Genomic DNA, 23,488 nt, shown 5'->3' with positions numbered 1-23,488 from the left:
CTCGCGGGCCACATGCGGACCCCTAAGGCCATTTATCAGACCCCCGCTGCACTTCTGGAAGGGGCACCTCTTTCATTGATGGTCAGTGAGACGAGCATGGTACGTGAGTGGCGCCACAAAGTGCAGCATCATTCACGTACAGTACTACTTCCGGTGACGTGGGATGCCCATGTCATGGCTCCGGAAGCATGTCATATCACTTGTTACAGCTAGCAGTGACAAATATTGAACTGGACATTGACCATCTCAGCCAGAAGAAGGCCCATAGTTCCCATTGAAATACTGGTCAGTTTGTTGATTTAAATTTACTTGTTCTTTATTTTAAATATTGTATTTGTTTCCATTTTGTTTTCTTTTTTACTTTAAAATATGATATGTGCAGTGTGCATAGGGATGTGTTCATAGTTTTTTTTATAGTCCGGCCCTCCAACGGTCTGAGGGACAGTGAAATGGCCCCTGTGTAAAAATTTTGGGGACCCTTGCTCAAGAGGCAGTCCCAGAACAAGAAACTCAGGTGAGCTACAGGTCAGTATTACTGAGCACATCTTCATTATAAAAATGCCACACAAATTTGAAAGTCAGAGAAGAATTACCAAATATACAGACAACATGGACAGACAAAAAAATATGACACAAATAAATCAACAAGACAAATCCCTTAAAAAAGAACTAAATGAAATGGAAGTAATCAAACTACCAAATGCAGAGTTAAAATAATGGTTATTAGGATGCTCAAGGATGTTAGAACAACAATGAATAATAACACTAGAGAACAAAATTTTTTTTGCATCCACGAAAAAACTTGTTCTTACCTAATTTAAGGGTTCTGATTGCAAATCTAACATTAGTTTTTTCTCTGTAAGCTACAGTATTTTTGCGATTCAAGATTTTAGTTTTTCATCTTATTGTAAAATTTTCAACATTTAGTTTAACATAATGAAGTAGAATGTCTTTTTGGGCATCATCTTTGTGAAAATATAATAATTTATATAATGCAGTAAATACATTAATACTCTAAAAGATAGGATAGCATCAAAATTTGTCTAAAATTTCAAAATAGAATACATTAAAACACTTATTTTAATAATAAAATTTGCATAAAACTTATTTAAATTCTATAAGGCCAAAATTTGCATTTGTAGCTCTTGCATTTGTGTACTTGTTTAGGACAGTCTCATTTGTTGTTCCAGCAGTAGTCTGCTCATCACTAAAAGCTCCAAGATTTTTGAAAAATTTATCAAGGTGACAGTTCAGGAAGTGAATCTTAATGTTCATGTTATATCCAATGCCATGGAAAGCCAACAGCATCCTTTGAACCAGAAGTTTATAATTTTCTACTTTTTTGTTGCTAAGGAAGTTCTTTGTGACTGCCACAAAAGACTGCCATGCCACTTCTCCTTATTCATCTTCCTGGCAAATTCTTCTTCACATATGAGGGTTTGAATTTGAGGTCCATAGAATACACCTGCTTTTATCTTCTTGGAAGACAAAGCAGGAAAAGCAGAAATAATATGTTGAAAGCATTCACTTTCTTTATTCAAAGCCTGAACAAACTGCTTCATTAAGCCAAGTTGGATGTGAAGTGGGGGAAAAGTGATCCTGTCTCAATTAACTAGAGGTTCATTCACAGTATTTTGCATCCCTACTTCCAGAGCTTCACGTTTTGCCCACTCCTTCTATGTCCAGTGTTTCTCCTGACCTTGGCTGTCCCACAAACACAGAAAGCAAGGATACTTCGTGAAACTTGTCTGTTGTCCTAGCAGGAAATTTACCATTTTACAATCCACACAAATAATCCAGTTATGTTCCTCATACTTCAGAAAGTCGAAGACAACTTTTATGTCATTATAATCTTCTCACAGATGAGTTGAATAACCAATTAGAACTGCTGCATAAACATTATCGTTGTGTAGGAGCACACATTTCCGACTCTGTTTAGAGCTGTCAAGAATTAGCCGCCATTCTGTTGGACTGTAAGTGGTAACACCTAGCTGGCTGAGAAGACTACTGAAATCATGACATAAACAAAGTGTTTGTCTTTGGAAAAAAGTCCACAAAATTTTGTTCATGCTTCCTAAAATGGGATACTTTAGCTGACCAATGAAGTACATTTTTTTCTTGAAACCTGGAGGCTAATAACTCAGCTGCTTTCTTTGATAGGCCCAAATCTCTTACTAAGTCATTCAATTCGGGTTGGCTAAATTGCTGAGGGGTTAATGACTGCTTGGCATCAGAAGAAGACCCTTCAGATTCTACAACCATTTCCTCATGCATCATATCAAAATACACTTGATCACCATGTTAACTTTCTTCATCCTTACAAGAAATAAAACCATTGAAACTGGAACCGGGAGTGTCTCAGAGTGTGGGATAGGTCACATTGCTGAAGGAATATTAGGATATGTGATCATATGCCGTTTTTTTGTCAATGCCCTTTGTATGGATCAGACAGAAATATCAGTCACTGCTGTGGTCCTTATGTTCATGCCAAACCATGGGAATACCAAAAGGCATTCCCTTGCTTTTTCCTTTTTTCCAGTCACGAAGCATTTCCTTACAATTATGACACACAATATGAGGAGCCCAATTCTTGTCTTGATAGCCAAGGAGAACTTGAAAATAAGCAATATATGCACGTGTCACAAATGATGAAATAGTATGCCTTTGATGTTTAAGTGTGTAACAGCCACATATATAACAGAAAGTGTCAGGACTATTCTTATATTTACGCCTACTCAAAGAAGCCATGAATCAATCTTAAAACAAAATAAGAGGGTGTTTCTATCAGATAATAATTTTTTACATTTAAAAACATCTACAATTATGTAAAAGTGATGTTTGTAAAACATTAATTGCCTTGTGGTTATGTTCAATCCAAGAGTCATTGCCATTTAACGCCAATTTAAAAACCAATGCATGCTATTAACTGTAACAAAAAAATTTAAATTGCATAAAAACTAGAGCATGCACCAAAAAACGGATTTCCTATTTGGAATCAGTAATGCAGAAATATATAGAAACAGATTTAAAACCTCATGCAACAGAAAATGAAAACAATTTGTTCCCCAGTATAATCACAATGAGGACTTAAAGAGATAGGAAGCATCAAAAAGAGCATTGAAATCATAAAAAAAGAATGAGTCAAAAATGACAAATACAATACCAGTTATGGATACTGTGCTAGAAGGAATCAACAGCAATCTGGATGAAGCAGAGGATCAAATTGGCAATTTAGAAGACAAGCGCAGAAACAGAGCAGCAAAAAGAAAATATGCTCAAAAAGACTGAGGAAACTCTAGGAGACCTCTGCAACAATTTGAAGAGAAACAACATCTACATCATATGGGTTTCTGAAGGAGAACAGAACAAACAAGGGATAGAGAACTTGTTTGAAGAATTCATAGCCAAAAATTTCCAAAAATTAATGAAGGAAAAGTTACACAAGTTCAAGTAACATAGAGTTTCATTAAAAATAAACCCAAGGAGGCCTACCCCAAGACACATCATAATTAAAATACCAAAGTTAAGAGACAAAGAAAGAATACTAAAAGCTGCAAGAGAAAAGCAGTTAATTACCTACATGGAACCCTCATATGGATGACATCTTTCTCAACAGAAACACTTCAGGACAGAAAGAATTGGCAAGAATTATTTAAAGTGATGCAAAACAAGAACCTACAACCAAGACTACTCTATCCAGCAAAGCTTTCATTTAAAATTGAAAAAGAAATAGTTTCCCAGACAAAAAAAAAATGCTCAAAGATTTTATTACAAATAAACCAATACTGCAAGAAATGTTAAAGTGTCTGCTATAAAAAGAGCAAAAGAAAAAAGAAATCAAGAGAAAAGGATCATAGGTTTAATGAATAAAATAAATATAAATAAGTACATATCAGTAATAACCTTAAATGTAAATAAATTACATGCTCCAATCAAAAGACATAGGCTAGTTGCATGGGTAAAAAACAAGACCCATATATATGCTGTCTATAAAAGACCAACCTCAAAACAAAAGATGCACATTAACTGAAAGTAAAGGGATGGGAAAAAAAATCATGCAAATGGAAATTTAAATAAAGGCTGTGGTCACAATATTAAAACAAAGGCTATAGTAAGGTACAAAAAAGGTCATTACATAATTATTAAGGGAACAATCCAACAAGAGGATATAACCATTATAAATATTTATGCAACCAATATAGGAGCACCTAAATATATAAAGCAGATTTTGATAGACGTAAACTGTTTGTCATATATGGCCTTTATTGTGTTGAGTTATGGTCCCTTTATTACCATTTTCTAATAGTTTTGATCATAAATCAGTTCTGGATTTTAACAAATGCTTTTTCTCCATCTATTCGTATAATCATTTGTGGTTTTTTTTTTATTCTTCATTTTAATTATGTGATGCATCATGTTTAGTAATTTGTGAATATGGGATAATTATATCCCTGGGGATCAATCTCACTTGATCATAGTGTTTGATCTTTTTAATGTATTGCTGGATCTGGTTTGTTAATATTTTGTTGACAATTTTAGGATCAATGTTTATTAGGTATGTTGATCTATCCCTAATTTTCTTTCTTTGTAGTGTCTTTATCTAGTTCTGAAATAAGGATAATGCTGGTCTCGTGAAATGAGCTTGGGAGTCTTCCTTCCTTTTGACATTTTAGAAATAGTTTGAGGACAGGTGTTAGTTCTTTGAATGTTTGGTAGAATTCATCTGGGAAGCCATCCTGTCCAGGACTTTTGTTTGTTGAGAGGTTTTTGATTCCTGCTTCAATTTCACCAAACTCTTTCTATTAATATTTGCTAATTCTTCCTAATTCAGTTTGGATAGTTATATGTTTCCAGGAATTTATCCATTTTGTTCAGATTGTCCAATTTTTTGGCATATAGATGTTTGTAATATTTTACTTTAATCATTTGTATTACTTTTGTTTCAGTTGTTACTTCTCTTTCATTTCTAATTTTCTTTATTTGAGTCCTCTCACTTTCTCTCTTTTTTTAAATGACTCTTGTTAAGCTTGTTTTTCAAATGAATCAATCTCTTTCCTGGCTCTCTGTGGGCTTTCATGCTCTCATCCAATCTGATTCTTCTCCCAGGCTGGCTACTTCTGCTCTATGGTCACCATCTTGGCTCACACTGTCCATGCACCCAGCAGAGGAATTTCCCCCTTACTGATTCTTCCTCCCCCCATTAATCTGCAATCTGCAGGAAATGGACTGGTGGTTCCCTGGAGAGTCTGCTAGTCCTCCTTCCCAAGGGGAGAGGTGTAGGAGAGTTAATATCATTGGCAGGGATTCAGTTATTCCCTGGGTTGTCTGAGGCTGTAGCTTCCAGATGTACGACTGATTACGTATAAATTCCATACTAAATTAGGCCAGCCAGTCTAGCCCCTCATCTTTTGTTAAATCCTAGTTGCTTACACTAACCAATCAAAAGTAGAAAGTATTTCTTCTGTGCACTTTCTAGGACTGGGAACCTATTTTAAACTGTAAAACTGCTCCCACTTTACCTTCTCCTACTCCCTTATCTATAACCAATGTAAATTCTTTCAAAACAACTTTTATCTTTCTTCCCCAAAATATAACGTATGAAAGAGCCATCAACTCCAGGTCAGTGAACATAATGTCTTCTCCATTATCCTTGCTGCTGTGGTTTCAGACTACATGCCTCAGAACCTGGCCCTTTTACTTGTTGGCATACAGCTCAATAAACCCATTCTTTTAGAAAAGCTTTAGACAGTGAAAGGATTTTGGCTTAGTAAAAGAAATGAAAGAATATTTCTGAAATTTCACTATTTGATAATGAAACTAACTTCCTGTCATATATAGATACACTACTCACAAAAAGCGGATATTTTATTGCTTCATCTTTATTATAAAAAACATCCTCTAATTTTTGTGTGTAGTATGTACACAGGTAGTTTATTTGGTTAGAGCACTGTCTCAATATGCCAAATGTGTGGATTGAATCCTCACTGGGTCACATACAAGAATCAGCCAGTGGATGCATAATTAGTGGAATGGTAAATTCATATCTCTCAAAATCAATAAATAAATTTTTAAAAATTTAAATACTGAGAAACAGCAAAAATAACTTACTATCTAAAATATTTGTTAATTTCCAAGACTAATAACTTATTCATCAAACTCCCTTTAAGATTATCATCATTTTCAGCCCACCAGTACAAAGCTTTGTTTATAAATTCATACTGCTTCTTACCAGTAACCCCCACCTCCAGCAACCAAGGCTTTGAAGTGCATCCATTTCTTTCTATAATTTCCCTTTTTTTGGACACTAGTAAGATTCTATTCAGATGTTGTTTTTCCTTTTCAAATAAATCTGAGACTTTTGTTTTTATTATCAATAAAATTGTCTTGTAGTCTTTTGGAGGGTCAACTGTGAACAAATAGTTCTGTAAAGATCCAAGTAAGATGCCCTCAAGGCCAAACCTGAGGAGCTTGGACTGGAAACAGTGCCTTGCTCTGAGACCCCTGGATATTTCTCTCTTCAGCTGTCACAGTGACTTAAATAGAGTATCAGGTCTGAAGTCCAATTTCTTTTTATATATTCTCAAATGGCAAGTTTAGTTTGTCTCTTAAGAAAAAGAAAATATTTTTGGAATTGATTATATGATCCAGTTTGGTCTGGAGAGGCAGAAAATCTCTGTCAACTTCATTTCCTCAGGTAATCCTAAAAGAGGGCATGTTCTGGGATAGGACAGGCATAGGTCTTATAAGTTCATCATCCAGCTGACATAAATAAACAGTGAGTTCAAATGGTCACATCAGTCTGCCTGTCTTGGACAGAATTTTTCTTAAGTTACCTTTTCAAAATCTTGTACACCCTTTTGCCAGGCCCTGTGCTGAGACTGACTGGTCTTTGGTTTTACACAAGACATGACATTACACAAACACCGACATAAGTTTTCATGGGGTCCTCTCAGTCTCATAGGCATTCCTTTCTTCATGTTGTAAGTGATGTACATATATCTCTCTAATGGCCATAATTTCTCAAAGGGCAAACTGAAATTGCAGTGGACACTTTGGGAAAGTTTGACATGAACAAGTTTGTTCATTTGACAGATGTATAAAAAAAAAAGGAGTAAATTCTCACAAGAAGAGTCTCTGCTCTGTGTGTCTAACATAGTGTTTAATGTACAAGAACCCCTCTTTCATTTTCATATTTCTGGGATTAATAAGCACTAGATTTTTAATTACATGGCTCTATGAAATTGTCAAGGATGTCAATTAATATTTAGACTGTCTATATTAATAGCTTGATTTTGTGCCTGCTTATTTTGTAAAAGTAAGTTTTTTCTTCTGCACTTAAGCCTCTACTACTCTTGCAGTGAGGAGATAATTACTTTGTAACAATCATGATTTTACATCTGCCTGAAGCTAGCTCCCTTGCACTACTTCAGTTTTGCAATTGTTTTTCTTCCTTTTCTTGGAAAATTTATAAAAATTATTAATGATAAATGATTTTTCTTTTATTATCTGTATATTATAGAACTATTTCTTGAATAGTCAATAATACAGAAAAATAGTTAACTGTGCCTTATTCATGTGTCTTTTTCTTTGCCAAAAATTTAGCAAAGCAGAAAATGTGAGTGGGCAATATAATCAGTCTTGTAGGTAAATAGAAAATTAGGCCCTTAAAGTTTTGGCATAAATTTGAAAGTTTCAATTTTTGAAAATATATGAACAAAGAAATTTACATATATTTTAAAAAGCTTATATAATTTTCCAATAATCAAATGCCTCTTTACACAAATGAGAATAATTAATTAACCTTGAAAGAACTATTCTATCATAATTTCTTCATATTGTTAATGCTTTTAAAACTATGAAATTAAAATAATTGACATTTTAATAAATGATATAATTTAAAAGGATTTACTCTTGTGAATTTTTATTGATTTAATTATACTGATATACTAGAATCATTTATGACAATACTACAATTAAGATAGACTTAATATAATGATATAAATTGCAATTTCCAAATCTGTGGTCAATTCTAAAGACCTACCACTGATATTAAAATGATTTAATAAGTTATTTTCTAATACCTGAACAATTTTTTTAATTTACAAATATTAGTCTTGACGTATAGTTTAAAATTACTCCTAGTTTTTAGATAATGAGAATTAAGACATACAAATATAATTAATTGGTGTATAGAACTGAGCAAAAGTAGATTTTCATTTGTGAGTATGCAAGACACAGACTTTATTCCTTTATTATTTATTATTGTATTATTTTTCATATGAATGACTATAAACCTACTTTTGTCCCCCCGTATATTTTTGTATGTATATATGTTTATTTTACTTAACATAAAAATTGTATTATATAAAAATGTGTGATCATGAAAAAATAAAATAGCTAAAACATTATTGGATTGATGTCTTTGTGTTTTCTTTTGAGTCTTAAAAAAACATATGTTGGCTGACCAAACAGTGGCGCAGTGGATAGAGCATATGCCTGGGACACAGAGGTTCCAAGTTTGTGCTCATCCAGTTTGGACTCACTGGCTTGAGCATGGGATCATAGACATGACCCTATATTCGCTGGCTTAAGCCTAAAGGTCGCTGACTTGAACCCCAAAGTCGCTGACTTGGACAAAGTGTTACTAGCTCAGCTGGAGCCCCCCAGTCAGAACACATATGAGAAAACAATCCATGAGCAACTAAGGTGCTACAACAAAGAATTGATGCTTCTCATCTTTCTCCCTTCCTGTCTGTCTGTCCTTGTCTGTCTCTCTCTCTCACTAACAATGAAACAAAACAAAACAAAATAAATGTTAGTTACTTTCTTTAAGGTAGTAGTTATTTTATAAGAATACAAAGAAATAAAATGTGTCCACAAGATGATAAATATTATTTTTTTGTGTCCTAAGAGAAAGTATAGAGTTACTTAATTAGTAATTTTAACATAATATATAATGTTCTTTAATATGATGATAAAGTTAAGTACAGCCTAAAGTTAAAAACTTTAGTCATCTATGTACATAGTTATATATCTGTAATTGGCTATATGCATACATGTAAAAGTATATTAAGCTTAATACATATGTTTATATATTAAAAAATAATAAAATATATATTTGAGAGCATACTTGAAATTAAAAGGTCTGAGGAATTTGAAGTCTGTTTGGCTGTATCTGTAATGCCTCTTTATTTGGTTGCTTTTGAGGTAAATAGTATTATTGTTTTATAAAATTGACTTAATGTTAATGAATTTATAAAATAGCTTACAAAGTTTTATTAAAATTTTATGTGAATGTTATTTCTAACATAATTTTTTTTATTCAATGAAAGGAGGGGAGGCAGAGACACAGACTCCCACATGCACCCCAACCAGGATCCACTTGGCAAACCCACTAGGGGGCAATGCTCTGCCCATCTAAGTGTTACGCCAGTGCTCAGCAACTGAGCTCTTCTTAGCGCCTGAGGAGGAGGCCATGGAGCCACCTGGGGTCAACTTGCTCCAATTGAGAAGCAAAGGAAGAGAGAGAAAGAAAGAGAGGGGGGGAGCAAGAGGGGTGCAGAAGCAGATGGGCACTTCTCCTGTGTGTTCTAACTAGGAATTGAACCCGGGACATCCACACACCAGGCCAATGCTTTAGCACTGAGCCAATCAGCCAGGGCCTCAAACACAAAATTAAAATATGGTGTTGCTTCTATAAAATAACAAAATTAAGTTGTGCCCAGAGAAAAGAAATTATAAATATTTTGTTAATTCTAAATTTTATTAATCATTTTGACAAAATTTTTCTTATTTGCTTAAAATAAATATCCTAAAATTTTTGTTTTTTATTGTTTGAATATATTGCCTTAATTTGTACAAGATGAAGGTGAGACAGGGAAAAAGAGAGCCACTCTTTGTCTTGCATTAGGTCCTGTAATTGTTAGTGGTAAATTGAACAGAGATTAGAATTCTCCCAGAGATTTTAGTATATCCCAAAAGACAATCAGTGGTAGTTCTTTATGACCTTTAAACAAAAGTGACATAATCACAACTGTGTTTGAAAAGCTTTAATAGACAACAAATTATAACAGAGTACCAAAAGACTAGAAATAAAAATGACTGTTAAAACTCTTCATTATGCTTTTATATTGCAAATATAAGAAATTAAAAATATTTCCAAATAGATTGTTAGTTGTTTATTAAACTTTATGTAAGTCATGCACATCTTGAAACTTTAATTTGTAAACTAAATAGTTGTAACATTTTTTTCAGATCAGACAATTATGAGTTAATATGTCCGAGAGAAATATGAGAAACTACTAAGTATGTTTACCTTACCTTCATTCTTTCACATTGGAGCAAATATAGATAATCAAGGTCTTCAGATTTGTTCATATAGACTGCAACATCAGTCCAATTTTCAGCAAGAAAGAAGTAAGCATCGACAGTCACATCCCATTTTTCATCCTCAGTTACTTTCAACCAAAAAGATAAAAAAATAACATCTCACAAATTTGATCTTAAATTGAATTATTAAAGACAGTTGTCAAATGATTGGTAAAATCAATTTAACACCTATCACAAAATAATGTTTCACTATGCTAAGTGAAATAATCGAGGCAAAGATAGACAGATATTATCATATGATCTCACTTATATGTGGAATCTAACGAACAAGGTGAACTGAGGAACAGGATAGAGGCAGAGGTGGAGTCACAGAGAAAAAAGGCACAGCTATCAGAGGAAAGAGAGATGAGGGGACAGGATCAGAGAAGGTGAAGGGATTAGTGAAATTATATATACATAATACATAGACACAGATAACAGGACAGCAAATCCCAGAAGGAAGTGGCGGAGGCAGCGGGTGGAGGGGGGGCAAAGAAGGTGTAATGAGGAGCATGTGGTTGGGGTGAGGGTGTTATACTGAGTGGGACATCTGAATCCATGTTAACACAATAAACTTAAAAATTAAAAAATCACTAAAAAAAACCCAAAAAAACTCTAGAGTATTAAATTTAAAAGAGACCTAAAATAAAATAAGTTTCGACCCTCTCATTTTAAAAATTGCCTGTGAAATAGAGCCTCAGAGCAAGATACAGCATTCAGGCCAATGCATTTTAAAACATGATCAAATGTCAAATAAATTTAATTGGGATTAAAAATAATGTAATAATTATAAACAATGCATTTCATAAAAAACATTTTTACAAATTAGTTATATAGGAATCATTTCAAAAAAATTTTTTTAATGATCCTTAATATATTTATGATAAAAATGATCACTGGGCCCTGGCCGGTTGGCTCAGCGGTAGAGCGACGGCCTGGCATGCAGGAGTCCCGGGTTCGATTCCCGGCCAGGGCACACAGGAGAAGCACCCATCTGCTTCTCCACCCCTCCCCTTCTCCTTCTTCTCTGTCTCTTTCTTCCCCTCCCGCAGCCAAGGCTCTATTGGAGCAAAGATGGCCTGGGCGCTGGGGATGGCTCTGTGGCCTCTGATTCAGGCGTTAGAATGGCTCTGGATATAACAGAGCGATGCCCCAGAGGGGACAGAACATCGCCCTCTGGTGAGCATGCCAGGTGGATCCCGGTCGGGCGCATGTGGGCGTCTGTCTGACTGCCTCCCCATTTCCAGCTTCGGAAAAATGAAAAAAAAAAATGATCACTGCCTCATCTCAATTTTCTCAGGAAAGAATGAGGAAGGAAATATGTGTGTTTGTGTGTATGTGTAGGTATAGCTACAGATATACATATGTATACACATATACAAAATTTAGCTACTTCACACTCTATTGTTAGACATATCTGTGAAACAATAAAAAATGAGACTGCAAAAAAGCAAAAGAATTTGCCCTATATTCAAAAGAAAACTTACTAAAAACAAACATAGATAGACCAGATTTAGAATTTTGCACAAAGATTATAAAACATTTATAATAAATGTGTCAATGTACCTATAGAGAAAGATGAATATAATTGGTAAACAGATAGGTATTTAGGGAATGAGAAATTTGGATACTGCAAAAAAAAGGAAATCCCAGAATTGTGGGCAGAAGGGAGCCAATAATGCTGAACTGAGAACCTATTATCTTTTATTAATGGATATAATATTACAAAGGAAGGAAAGAACATAGGAGGCCTGGTAAATCTCCTTGTAAATATAAATACATCTAGTAATATTTGATAAGAAAATATGATTTATCCAGAGAATCTTATAGCTAACACACCCTTTTTAGGATTCCTTATGGTTAACAAACCTAACATCTATGGTTCATGAAGCATGACTTCCTGAAAAGATTCATCATGTAAGCTAGCAACTTAAAACTGAATTGTAGAGAAGGTTCATGAGATGAAATCCCCTGCTGTGTGCAGATCTCATTTAGAAATCTCACATACTACTCCGGAAAAAGGAAAGAAGAAGTCATGCGTAATGTTCCAAACCTTTCCAAACTTACAGTGGAATTTGACTGCTTAAAATCTTAAAACGATAGAAAATTAGTATTAACATTAGTAATAAAATAATTGAGTGGGACTATTAGAGATGAGCTCCCCCCACATAGAACATATTTAATAGATTTAATGTCAACAAAAATTATATCTTCTATATGATAAGAAAAATAATTCAAATATAGTATGCTAGCATCAGATAATCAATTGAGGGGTATTTTTCTGGAGGAGTTAAAGTATTAGATTTCATTCTTTGCTGAATATTTGGAAGAACTTGGATGGAAAACCAGTGTTTTTCCATATATTTTCAGTGTTTTTTACTTTGTTGAAAGATTTTTAAAAACTATTATTCAATTACTTTAGTATCTGTAGGATTATTCACATTTTATATTTATTATTGAATCAGTGTGCCAACTAGCATTTTTCTAAGAATTTACATATTTTATCAATTTTTTTTAATTTAAAAGAAAATATTTTTTCATAATATTGTGATTAAACATTTGAAATTAATAATTACCCCTTCCTTCCAAAGCCTCAAAAGAGATATTAAAAAAATAGTAAAACAAATCTTTTAATCCACAGAGATAACAGGAGGCAAAATAATAGTGAGCACATATTTTTAACATTTTTTGAGAAGCTGAAAAGATGTGATGAATGTAAATTAAAATTACTGTGGTAATCTTTTATAATATGTATTAATATGGAATCATAATGTTGTATATCTGAAACACATATAATGTTACATGTCTATTATATCTCATTTAAAACAATATAGATCAAATCTCCCAAAGTCGCAATTTAGTGAAATATCAGAACACTGAGACAAATAACATAGAAAATGTCTTCCGGAGAGATAATCACAAGTTGAATATAAAGAATTGAAAGGTAGTCTATAACACATGATTTTACATTATTACATGGATTCCTTCCTTTCCCCTTACCATAGATCTCATTGATTGTCATGTCAGTACTGGCAGTATTCCACAATCATTTGTACATCTGTGTTTATTCTTTTCCTCAAATAACTAATGATACCATGTATAATCTTGCACATACATTACTCAGCATGTGGATGCGAAGTACATGAAATGGGAAAGCTAGGTTAAACAATATATACATTTATAATTTTGTCCTGAACAGCTAACAGAGGGATTTTACATTTTGCCAGAAATGAATAAACTTACCAAGTTGTTAAACTCTCAATTTTTTGCCAGAATTATAAAAGAAAAGTTACATATTTGTAGTATTTTTAAAGTTTTCTTTGCTCTCATTATGAGTAAAGCAGAGCATTTCCTAATGTGTGTTTAGGAATACTTTCTATTCTACAGTTTCTTTTGCCATTTGACTGCATCTATGACATTTTTGCTTTTCATGTATTCAAATGACCAATCCTTTCTTTCTGATGTCTACGTTTTGATTAAAAGCTATGAAGGTCTTCTCCATTCAAATTTATCAAGTAAATGGGTAATATATTTGGATATTTTTTTTATCTTTTTAAATTTTTATATTTAATACTTGTATCTAATATGAATTTATTCTATAGAATTTTAAGTTATAAATCTGACTTTTCTTTCTAGTTGACTAGCCAATTATTTGACATAAATTATTAAAGAGTCCCTATTTCCTCTAATGATTGAGATGACAATTTTGTTAGATGAACAATTTCTGAAAGACTTCAACTTATTTTTGAACTTTAAAATTTTGCTTATTTCTGATTATTAATACAGAAAGTACTGTATTTCTCATTATTGAAGCTACATAATATGCTTTAGTATATGACAGAGCTAAACTCTATCTCACCTCATCACACAATACAATTTTTCAGGGTATAACTGGCTTAATTTATTTAATTTTTCACATAAACTTTAAGAAATAAAACAAACATAAATGCATTGCTGTTATTTTATTAAAATATTAATAAATATATGTGATCATATGGAGATTAGAAATCTTTAATACATTAAGTCTCCACTCCAACAGCATGATTTAGCTTTAGATTTTTTTTTAAATTTTGTGTCTTTGTAACTATACTGTAGCAATGTTTAAAGTTTTTTCAATTTAGACCTTACACATGTTTTTTTAATTTAAGTTCTAACCATTTTAATATTACCACTGCTGTTCACATAAATTTTTTTCCATTATGCCATTTAATTAGTAATTATCTGTATATAAATGCAATGTATTTCCATTTAGTATATTAATTAAAATAATTGTTATTGTAAAATTGTTTTGAAAATATTGTTATATAAGTAAAAAAAAACTAAACCACATTTTAAAACATTCTTTTCTAAACTTATTTTTTTAATTTTATTTTATTGATTTTAGAGGGAGAACGAGAGAGCAGGAGAGAGACAGAAACATCTGTTCCTGTCTGTACCCTGACCTGGGATTGGACCAGCTACTTCTGTGCTTCAGGATGTCGTTCTAACCAACTGAGCTAAACTCATTGTTTTTTTTAAATCTTGGAGTTAATCCCCGAAATCTAAAATAGGCATAAAAATAATAGCAAGTATTTAACAAAAATGACTTGCAAGTGAAGTAGTATGGTAAGAAAAATAGTATTGATGGAAATATTGCTTTGGAGGTATTCTACTCTTACAATAATTATTTTAAAATTGAAAATGTAATTTAGAATGAGTAAATTACAATTGATATCTTACTATCTTCTAGCACAAGTAATACCCACTATTTTATAAAAAAGTGAATTAAAAGTAATTTTGGTTTGCCATATAATTCACAAGAGCAGCAATCACTATGTCTTTAGAAAAAGTTCACTGGCATGTATTAAATGTTCTAAATGTATATGTTTAATTTGGTCAACTAAACTGTAGTGATCACAAGCTTTAAACAAAGAAAAATATTAAAAAAGAACATATCTTTTTGTGCTATGATTATAACTTTCTTAACTATAATTCATATTCTTTTATTCCACTTCTCAACTCATTGTCCATTAGTTAGTATCTTTTTTTCTCAAACCTAATAATACATATAATGAACATAGATGATGACATTGAAAAGAAACAGTGCATGTCAGCTCTTCCTCAAGTTGTGCACTGTAGACCAATTGTCCTTGAAGGGGCTTCTTCTAATTAATTACCATCTCTTTTTGTAGAGCAATCATATTGGCAAGAATTGATTGAGCATGTAAGACACTTTATTTAGTTGTTAGAAAATTCTCTTAATTAAAATAATTTTACTACTGGTAAAATTAATTCATCCTATGAAAACTTACCATCTTGATTTTAATGTTCCTCTTCAATGATATTTTATGGAAAAAAGGAAATAAACTCTTAATAGCAACAACCCAAAAAAAACCAGAATTACATAAAATGTGTCATTCTATCTATACCCGTTTTTCCTTTTCTCATTTGTGCTAAAAAAATTTTTTTAATGCTCCCCAAAATGGTTGCATTGTTGAATCCTTGTACTAACATTAAAATATAATTTTGGTGGTTTTACTTAATATTGTTGACTATAGAGCTGTATCACATTGACTTCTGTCACTAGGACAGCCTAAATCATTTAGAATCTCACATATGGAGGTCACATAATTCTTATTTTTATAATAATTTGCTATGCTTATTTAGGTCTGAACATAGATTCATGAAGTTATGGTGAATAATTATGCTATATGTTATTTTAATGATAATTGTTCAAAGCTGCTTTTTCCATGAATAATTTTGACTTCATATTACCCACATGACCTAGAAAAATATATTTGTTGTACTATTGCCATTCAAAAAACTAACTCTATTTATTTGGAGATAATTTATCTATGAACAATTTTATTTCCTATTTTATTCTAAAAAATACATTTACTATTTTATTGTTGTTATATGTTATCTTTAGCCATCTTTAGTTTTTAAAGAATTTTAATGTTTACCATTAAGAAAATATATACATGCATTATTGCTACTTTGAGACAATGGAAAATCAAGCATAAAAATGATGTTGGCACTGAAGTCCATAAACTGATTTGACAGGTAAGAGTTGATTATGTTTTTCAATCTCCACGTTAACCCTTTATGTAGTACGGATGTTCACATATGTTCTCATGCCTCCTGACCATCCAGAGTACAATCGTACATATAAATATGATATATATGTTTGCTCTCTTGAGCTGGAGCAGTAAATATATGTTCTTCTTGTTTCTATAAATTGGTTATCAAACAAATATGATTTTAAGTTAATAAAACTGTAACTGGAACTAAGTTCATTTTTTGAAAAAAAGAAAAAACACAACTCACTCCGGGGGGGTCAGAGAGCATGAGAAAAACTCACTACTCAAAGGGCTTAAAGTTATTTCGGAGATTTTACATATTTTCTGTGTCCACCTCACTACAATTCCAGTTTGAGTGTTCTGTAGTGTAAGTGGAACAATAAGTATTTTTTAAAAGCTCCTCAGATGATTGTATCATGTAGCCAAGGTTTAAAACCACTGAGCAACACAATCCCTTAAGAGTCCTGAGACCAAATATTTTAGGTACTTCTCTGACCATAGTTGTTGTTGTTCTTGTTTGTTTGTTTTTGTGTCATTTATGAAAGAGTAAGTATTCATAACGTGGTCTCTTAAGTTCCTTTTATCACTTACAATGTAATCAACAAGCCATTGCTCTCTTCTACCACATTTGGTATTGAGTGTGATTTGCTTAATGAACTGATAACTATTTCTGTCATTAGGGGTTGTTCATTCTCCAGAACAACATTTTATAAGCATGATGAAATAAATTATTATGTTTTCTGCTTAAAAGACTAATTGTCAGTTTACTTCCACAGTTTCAATGAAACATTAGCCTTATAAGTGCAGCTGCTGCCAATTGAATACAATAAGTCATTAGTTGAGAACAGACATATCAAATCTATAAATTTTTTGATTGTAGATAAACTATAATGCCAAAATATTATTGACAGAGGAAACAGTACTTGACAGAATTAATTGGGGTACCATACTGTTTAAGAATATGAATTAATTCATTGTATGGCCAATAGCCACGGCCACCATCACAGCCGTCTGGCCCGTGCAGGTTCGCATTTGATTTGGACAGACGGTAGTGAAACAACAGAGCCAATAACTGGTGGGCCATTACCTTTAATCCTAGCTTGTACCCAGCAGGCAAGAAATACACACAGTGAGAAAGCACTTCCTTTTCCATTCAGGGCTCCCAAGCCACTGATTTATCCGAGTTTCCTAGAATCAAATGTTTGTACCTCACCAGCCTTATTCACTTCTGTTCCCCATCTCCTTCTCTCTGCACAAACTCTGCACTAACTGGCTTCTTCTTCAGCACTCGCCATCTTAGCTGCTTCTCCTCTCCTCCACATGGCCTTTTTCTGCTCTCCCCTTTAATGCTAATCTCAGGAACCAAGAGAGAGTAAGCTCCCGGTCTGTCCCATTTTATAGTGTAGAAATCAAAACCTTTAATCCAATATACAAATAAGAAAGTCTCTGATATAAAGTCACTTATCTGAGGCATAATGGAATTCCTCATGAGAGTGCACCACCCCCTATCATACAACAGTCAAGGGTGTGGGGAAAAGCTTAGTCTTAAAACCAAGCCTTAGGCTATAACGACCCTGCCTGCTTATAGTCTGTCCCCCACACCCAATGCAAACTATAAGTAAGCAAACATAATATATCATATTTACAAACTTATCTGACCAACATTCACATAAGCAAAATCAAATAGTATTCAAAGTGTAATCAAACAACAGGAAATTATGCTCATCAAAATAGATTTTGAAATAGAAACTGCTAGTGTATAAAACAATTAAAAATATATTGTATTCAATAAAATATGTTAGAATTATTTCATTTCAAGCGTTAAAGCAAAAAAAAAAAAAAAAAACCTTGAATATCTGTTGACATTTCTATCACTTGCCCTCTCTATATCTTTATTATATGCGGCTTAAGTGTCTGTTTGTCGCCGATAGCTTATTGGTTGCTTGTGTAACTGTAATAGCCAATGGGGTGAAGTTGCCACGGCTGAACGCAAATTGAGCGGGTCAGGGGGAAGCTGAACATTTGTTTGCATTGGCAATCATCTGTTTTACATAAAAATTACGTCTTAACCTAATTTCTTTTAAGAATGCCTCCTAGAAAATACAGCACTGAAGACGAGAGAAAAGGAACTAAAGCTGCACAAAAATGGCTTTCTCGACAAAAAGAAACCACTGAGCAGAGAAAGACAAGGCTTGCTTCAGTCGCAGAGCAAATGCATCTTTCTCGGCAAAATGAGACTGATGAGTGTCCTAAAAATTCTGATGTAGACAAACTAAATGATGATGTCTTAAATATCATAGAAGGGAATGAAATGACATATTTAAGTGTTGATTCCATTGTAGCTGATAATAAAGCGAGTGCCAACAACTTTCCAAAGGAATTTTTAAATAGTCTGTTGCCTTCTGGCATGCCACCTCACAAATTGAGGTTAAAGATTGGAGCAATTATTATGCTGTTAAGAAATCTTAACACCAGAAGGGGTCTTTGCAATGGTACAAGACTAGAGGTTCTCCAACTGAAAAATAATGTCATAATAGCTAAGTCTTTGACTGGCTCCTCTAAAGGTGAAATACATGTCATTCCAAGAATTGATCTGGGTCCATCTCAAACAGGGTTGCCGTTTCAGTTGAGACATAGACAATTTCCTGTAAAACTTGCCTTTGCTTTGACCATCTCAGGGCCAAACGCTTAAGCATGTTGGCATTTTTTTACCTGAGCCTGCATTTGGACATGGTCAACTTTATGTTGCCTGTTCAAGAGTTCATGAAAGAACGGACATAAAATTAAAAATAATTGATGGTCCTCTGCAAGGCGAACTTAAAAATGATGGAAAGATCTACACAAGAAATGTTGTGTACAAAGAGATCTTTGACATGTGAATTAACATTTTATTATTTAAATCACCTTTATTTATTGAGCTAGTGGTGGCTCTTAAGAAATGTACCACCAGTGGTTTCCTTCATTGCACTCTACTTTAAGCAATTAAGCAAGTAGAAGGGGGAAACCCTGTGGGGTAGTAAGCAAAGGGGCGTCCTCGCCGCCTGCCCTGGGTAATTCAGTTTGAATTAGCAGACACCTTGGCACAAATCATTTTAATTACAATTTATAATATCTAGAATAGCGGTCATTTCATATGACCACCGGGCTTTCTAGTAATTCATAACCAAGAATTTCCACTTATTTTAGGCTTCCATCACCTTACACCAGCAGTTCTCAACCTGTGGGTTGCAGGTCACGACCCCGGCGGGGTCACCTAAAGCCATTGGAAAATACATAATGTATATCAGGTATTTACATTCCAAATCATAACTGTAGCAAAATTACAGTTATAAAGTAGCCACCAAAATTATTTTTTGGTTTGGGGTCACCGCAACATGAGGAACTGTATTGTGGGGTCACGGCATTGGAAAGGTTGAGAACCACTGCCTTCACTATACTTACCTTGAGCTCTTGTCATGAAGACAAGGAGACCACATGGAGTACACTGAGGAACCTGGGGGAGACTGCCTCATAATCCCCTATACTGGTTTCATGAGACAGCCGGACGCCCAGTTCTTATACATATTTATTGATACACACATATCAAAAGCAGAGACAAGAATGAGGAAGTCAGGAAGCAGAGAAGAGAATGAAGAATTCAGGAAGGGGAATTTCTTTGGAGCAGATAAAAGGGCAAGGAAATAGCTTAAATGTTCCCACCTACTGATTAATCATAATTGCTAATTCTATCGCTATTGTGCTGAGTTCCGCACAGTACTGAGTTCAGTACTTTGTCAGTAAATCCACTGTGGCCTTTGCCTCAAGGCTCTGAACTCTGTCCCTGTTCTTGTTTCTATGCAGGGCCTCTACAAACTCTCTACTGTTTCTACTTTCTCTAATCTGTATCTCCACTTAATCTTATTTTTCTAAATGTGTCAAACTCTACAATAATTTCCTGTTTCTTTCAGAATAAAATTTTGCATATTTTAACCAACATTTAATTCTAGCATTGTCCTCTCCCCAACTCTTAACTCTTGTTCTCAGAGGTTCAGCCAGGCATTCAAAAGAATAATTTCTTTTAGTTTTGTAGTTTTGTTGGTTTGTCTGTTTTCACCTGCTTTATTGGAGATATGATTGACATTGAAAAAATTGATGCTGACACAATATGAAGTACACATCTGTTGGGCAGATAAAATATATTACGCTCACTTTGTTAAAGACGGCGCTGCCCATGAGGAGGCCATCGCCCAGGTGATATTAATGTGTGTCTCTGTGGGCAGGTAGAATCCTTGTAGCCCGGTGCTTGGTTTTGGGATTGAGCCTTTCCCACCTGTTTTGATGTAGGGCAGTACAATCCAATCATGCCTCAGAGAAGTGTCTTTGTATTAGAGACTTCCCTATTTTGTATATTGGATTAAGGGTTTGGATTTCTACACTATAAAATGGGGATGGAGCGGGAGCTTACTCTTGGTTCCTAGGATGATTAGCATGGGAGGGCAGAGGGAGCAGAGCAGAGAGCAGAAAGAGGCCATGTGTCCAGGAGAAGCAGCCAAGATGGCGGAGTGCTGAGTGAGATGCCAGTTTGTGCAGAGTTTGTATCTGGGATAAGGAAGGAGATGGGGAACTGAGGAGAATTAGGCTGGTGAGCTAGAAACCTTTGATTCTAGGAAACTCGGATAAGTCAGTGGCTTTGTGAGCACTGAATGTGAGTGGGTTTTGGAGCCCAGTGTGTATTTTTACTTGCCCGCCGGGTGCAAGCTAGAATTAAAGAAAATGGCCTATCAGTTTTTGGCTCCATTGTTTCTTTACCGACTGTCCGAATCCAATGCGAACCTGCATGAGCCAGGCTGCTCTGATGGTGGCCCTGGCTACTGGCTTTACAATATCCATGAAACAATAATCATAATTAATATAAAAAAATTATCCATCACCTCCAAAAACATTTCCCATTCCTTTTGTTTATTTTGTTTGTTTCTATTTCTTTCCTTGTGTGCTAATAGCATCTAATATGAGGTATACCCTTTTAGCCAATTTTATTTTATTTTTTTTATAAATAACTTTTTATTAATTTTAATGGGATGACATCAATAAATCAGGGTACATATATTCAAAGAAAACATGTCCAGGTTATCTTGTCATTCAATTATGTTGCAAACCCATCACCCAAAGTCAGATTGTTCTCTGTCACCTTCTACCTAGTTTTCTTTGTGCCCCTCCCCCTCCCCCTCTACCTCCTTCTCCCCACCCCAATACTGTTAATCCAAATTCGGAGGGACCCGAAATATGGAAGACAGGAACAAGGTCCATCATTTACACATTAAAGCTTTATTGTCTAGCTTGGCCAAGCGGCGGGAACTCCAACAGAAATCTGACAGAGAGCGTGCTGGCCCTTTGTTCTACTTAGTTTTTATAGTTTTGTAAGTGGGAAGTACAGAAGCAAAAATTGTAATTAGGAGCCCTTTACCACTATTGGTTATAGTCATATGTCCTTGAACATGATAGGACCACGTTCAATTTGCAAACCATACATCATTTTGGAGAAAACAAAATTTACAAGTCAACACAATGGTAGAAAGATATCTCTTTACATATTAAAAGGCCTTCCTATATTTTCTAATGTTCATCTGCCATCTTTCTGTCCAGAGTCAGACGTATTAACCGCATGCATTTACATAAGAGAGGTAGTTTCCATGGGGACAAATGCCCGCAAATGGCTCATAGTTATAAGAAAAGGTTTATTTTGGCTTTTCCCTTCCTGCATCTGGCTAGCCATTCACTCCTTTCCCCACAGGTGTGGTGGAATGTCAGGGAATCCATGCTTTCCTTCCCTTTTCATTTACAATACAATGGCAAGAGCCATCCTGGTTATGCCAATCATACAGTACAGAGACTATGTCTCACAATTTCTCTGCATACCTTAACCCAAATTAATAAAATGTTCTCCAAGCCTCTTAAAATATTAATTCTGTAGTTTTTGGTACCTTACAACACCTGCGGATGAAGTGGCTCAGTGGCTCCTCAATACTATATAGCAGGGGTCCCCAAACTACGGCCCGCGGGCAGCATGCGGCCCCCTGAGGTCATTTATCCGGCCCCCACCACACTTCCAGAAGGGGTCCCTTTTCATTGGTGGTCAGTGAGAGGAGCATAGTTCCCATTGAAATACTGGTCAGTTTGTTGATTTAAATTTACTTGTTCTTTATTTAAAATATTGTATTTGTTCCCATTCTGTTTTTTTTACTTTAAAATAAGATATGTGCAGTGTGCATAGGGATTTGTTCATAGTTTTCTTTATAGTCCAGCCCTCCAACGGTCTGAGGGACAGTGAACTGGCCCCCTGTGTAAAAAGTTTGGGGACCCCTGCTATATAGGATAGTATTAATCTTAGGCCTTATGTTGTACAGATTTCCAAAACTTATCTTGCATTACTGAAACTTTGTACCTTTTAAACATAGATTGTTTTGTTTTTTTGTTTGTTTGTTTGTTTTTAGTATAATTCTCTCACTTCTCCAATTCCTCTACCCTGGCTTCATTCTCCATATCTCTGTTCAAGAGTCTTTTTACCATGGAAATATTAACTGACCTCCAACTTCTTCCCCAATTACTCATATTTTTTCATTCTTTTAATTTTTTTTATAAAAAGAAAATCTCTTTAGTTTTACACAGTCTTAAAGGATATTTCTGTGGGAGCATTATACTTCAACTTACAATTATATATTTATCACTGCATTTGCCAAATAACTCCCCTGCCCCCCAAAATGAGATCTTCAGGAGAAGGAAGAGCTCTAATTTTCTTCACAATTATACAGGGTGGGTCAAAAGTAGGTTACAGAAAACACAGACTTTATTGTTGTATTATTATTTATTAATTATAGTACTATCTTTCATGCTAATAACTGTAAACCTAATATTGCCCCACCTTATCTTGGGCTATGCAGAATTCCTGAAATGTAGTAGGTACTAGGCATATGTCCATTAAGAAAAAAATCAGAAAATAAGATAATTAAATTCACTTTTTTATTATTTTGTGTTTGAGATATAAAATATTTTGTGTGATTAAAATATGAATACCTTATAAATGT

General features: G+C 34.1%; 1 protein-coding gene across 1 annotated transcript in view; it reads right to left on the bottom strand.

Annotated features, from left to right (window-relative positions):
• EYS (eyes shut homolog) overlaps positions 1-23,488 on the bottom strand; it is a 1,965,296-nt gene that overhangs the window by 1,555,541 nt on the left and 386,267 nt on the right. Inside the window, 1 exon segment of the mRNA XM_066360293.1 lies at positions 10,321-10,457. Within this exon segment, the coding sequence (XP_066216390.1) occupies positions 10,321-10,457 (137 nt within the window).

Source organism: Saccopteryx leptura, chromosome 1 (assembly GCF_036850995.1).
Source record: "Saccopteryx leptura isolate mSacLep1 chromosome 1, mSacLep1_pri_phased_curated, whole genome shotgun sequence".
NCBI classification, from domain to species: domain Eukaryota; kingdom Metazoa; phylum Chordata; class Mammalia; order Chiroptera; family Emballonuridae; genus Saccopteryx; species Saccopteryx leptura.
Note: the sequence above shows the minus strand (reverse complement) of the source record. Positions and strands in the feature narration are given on the sequence as shown.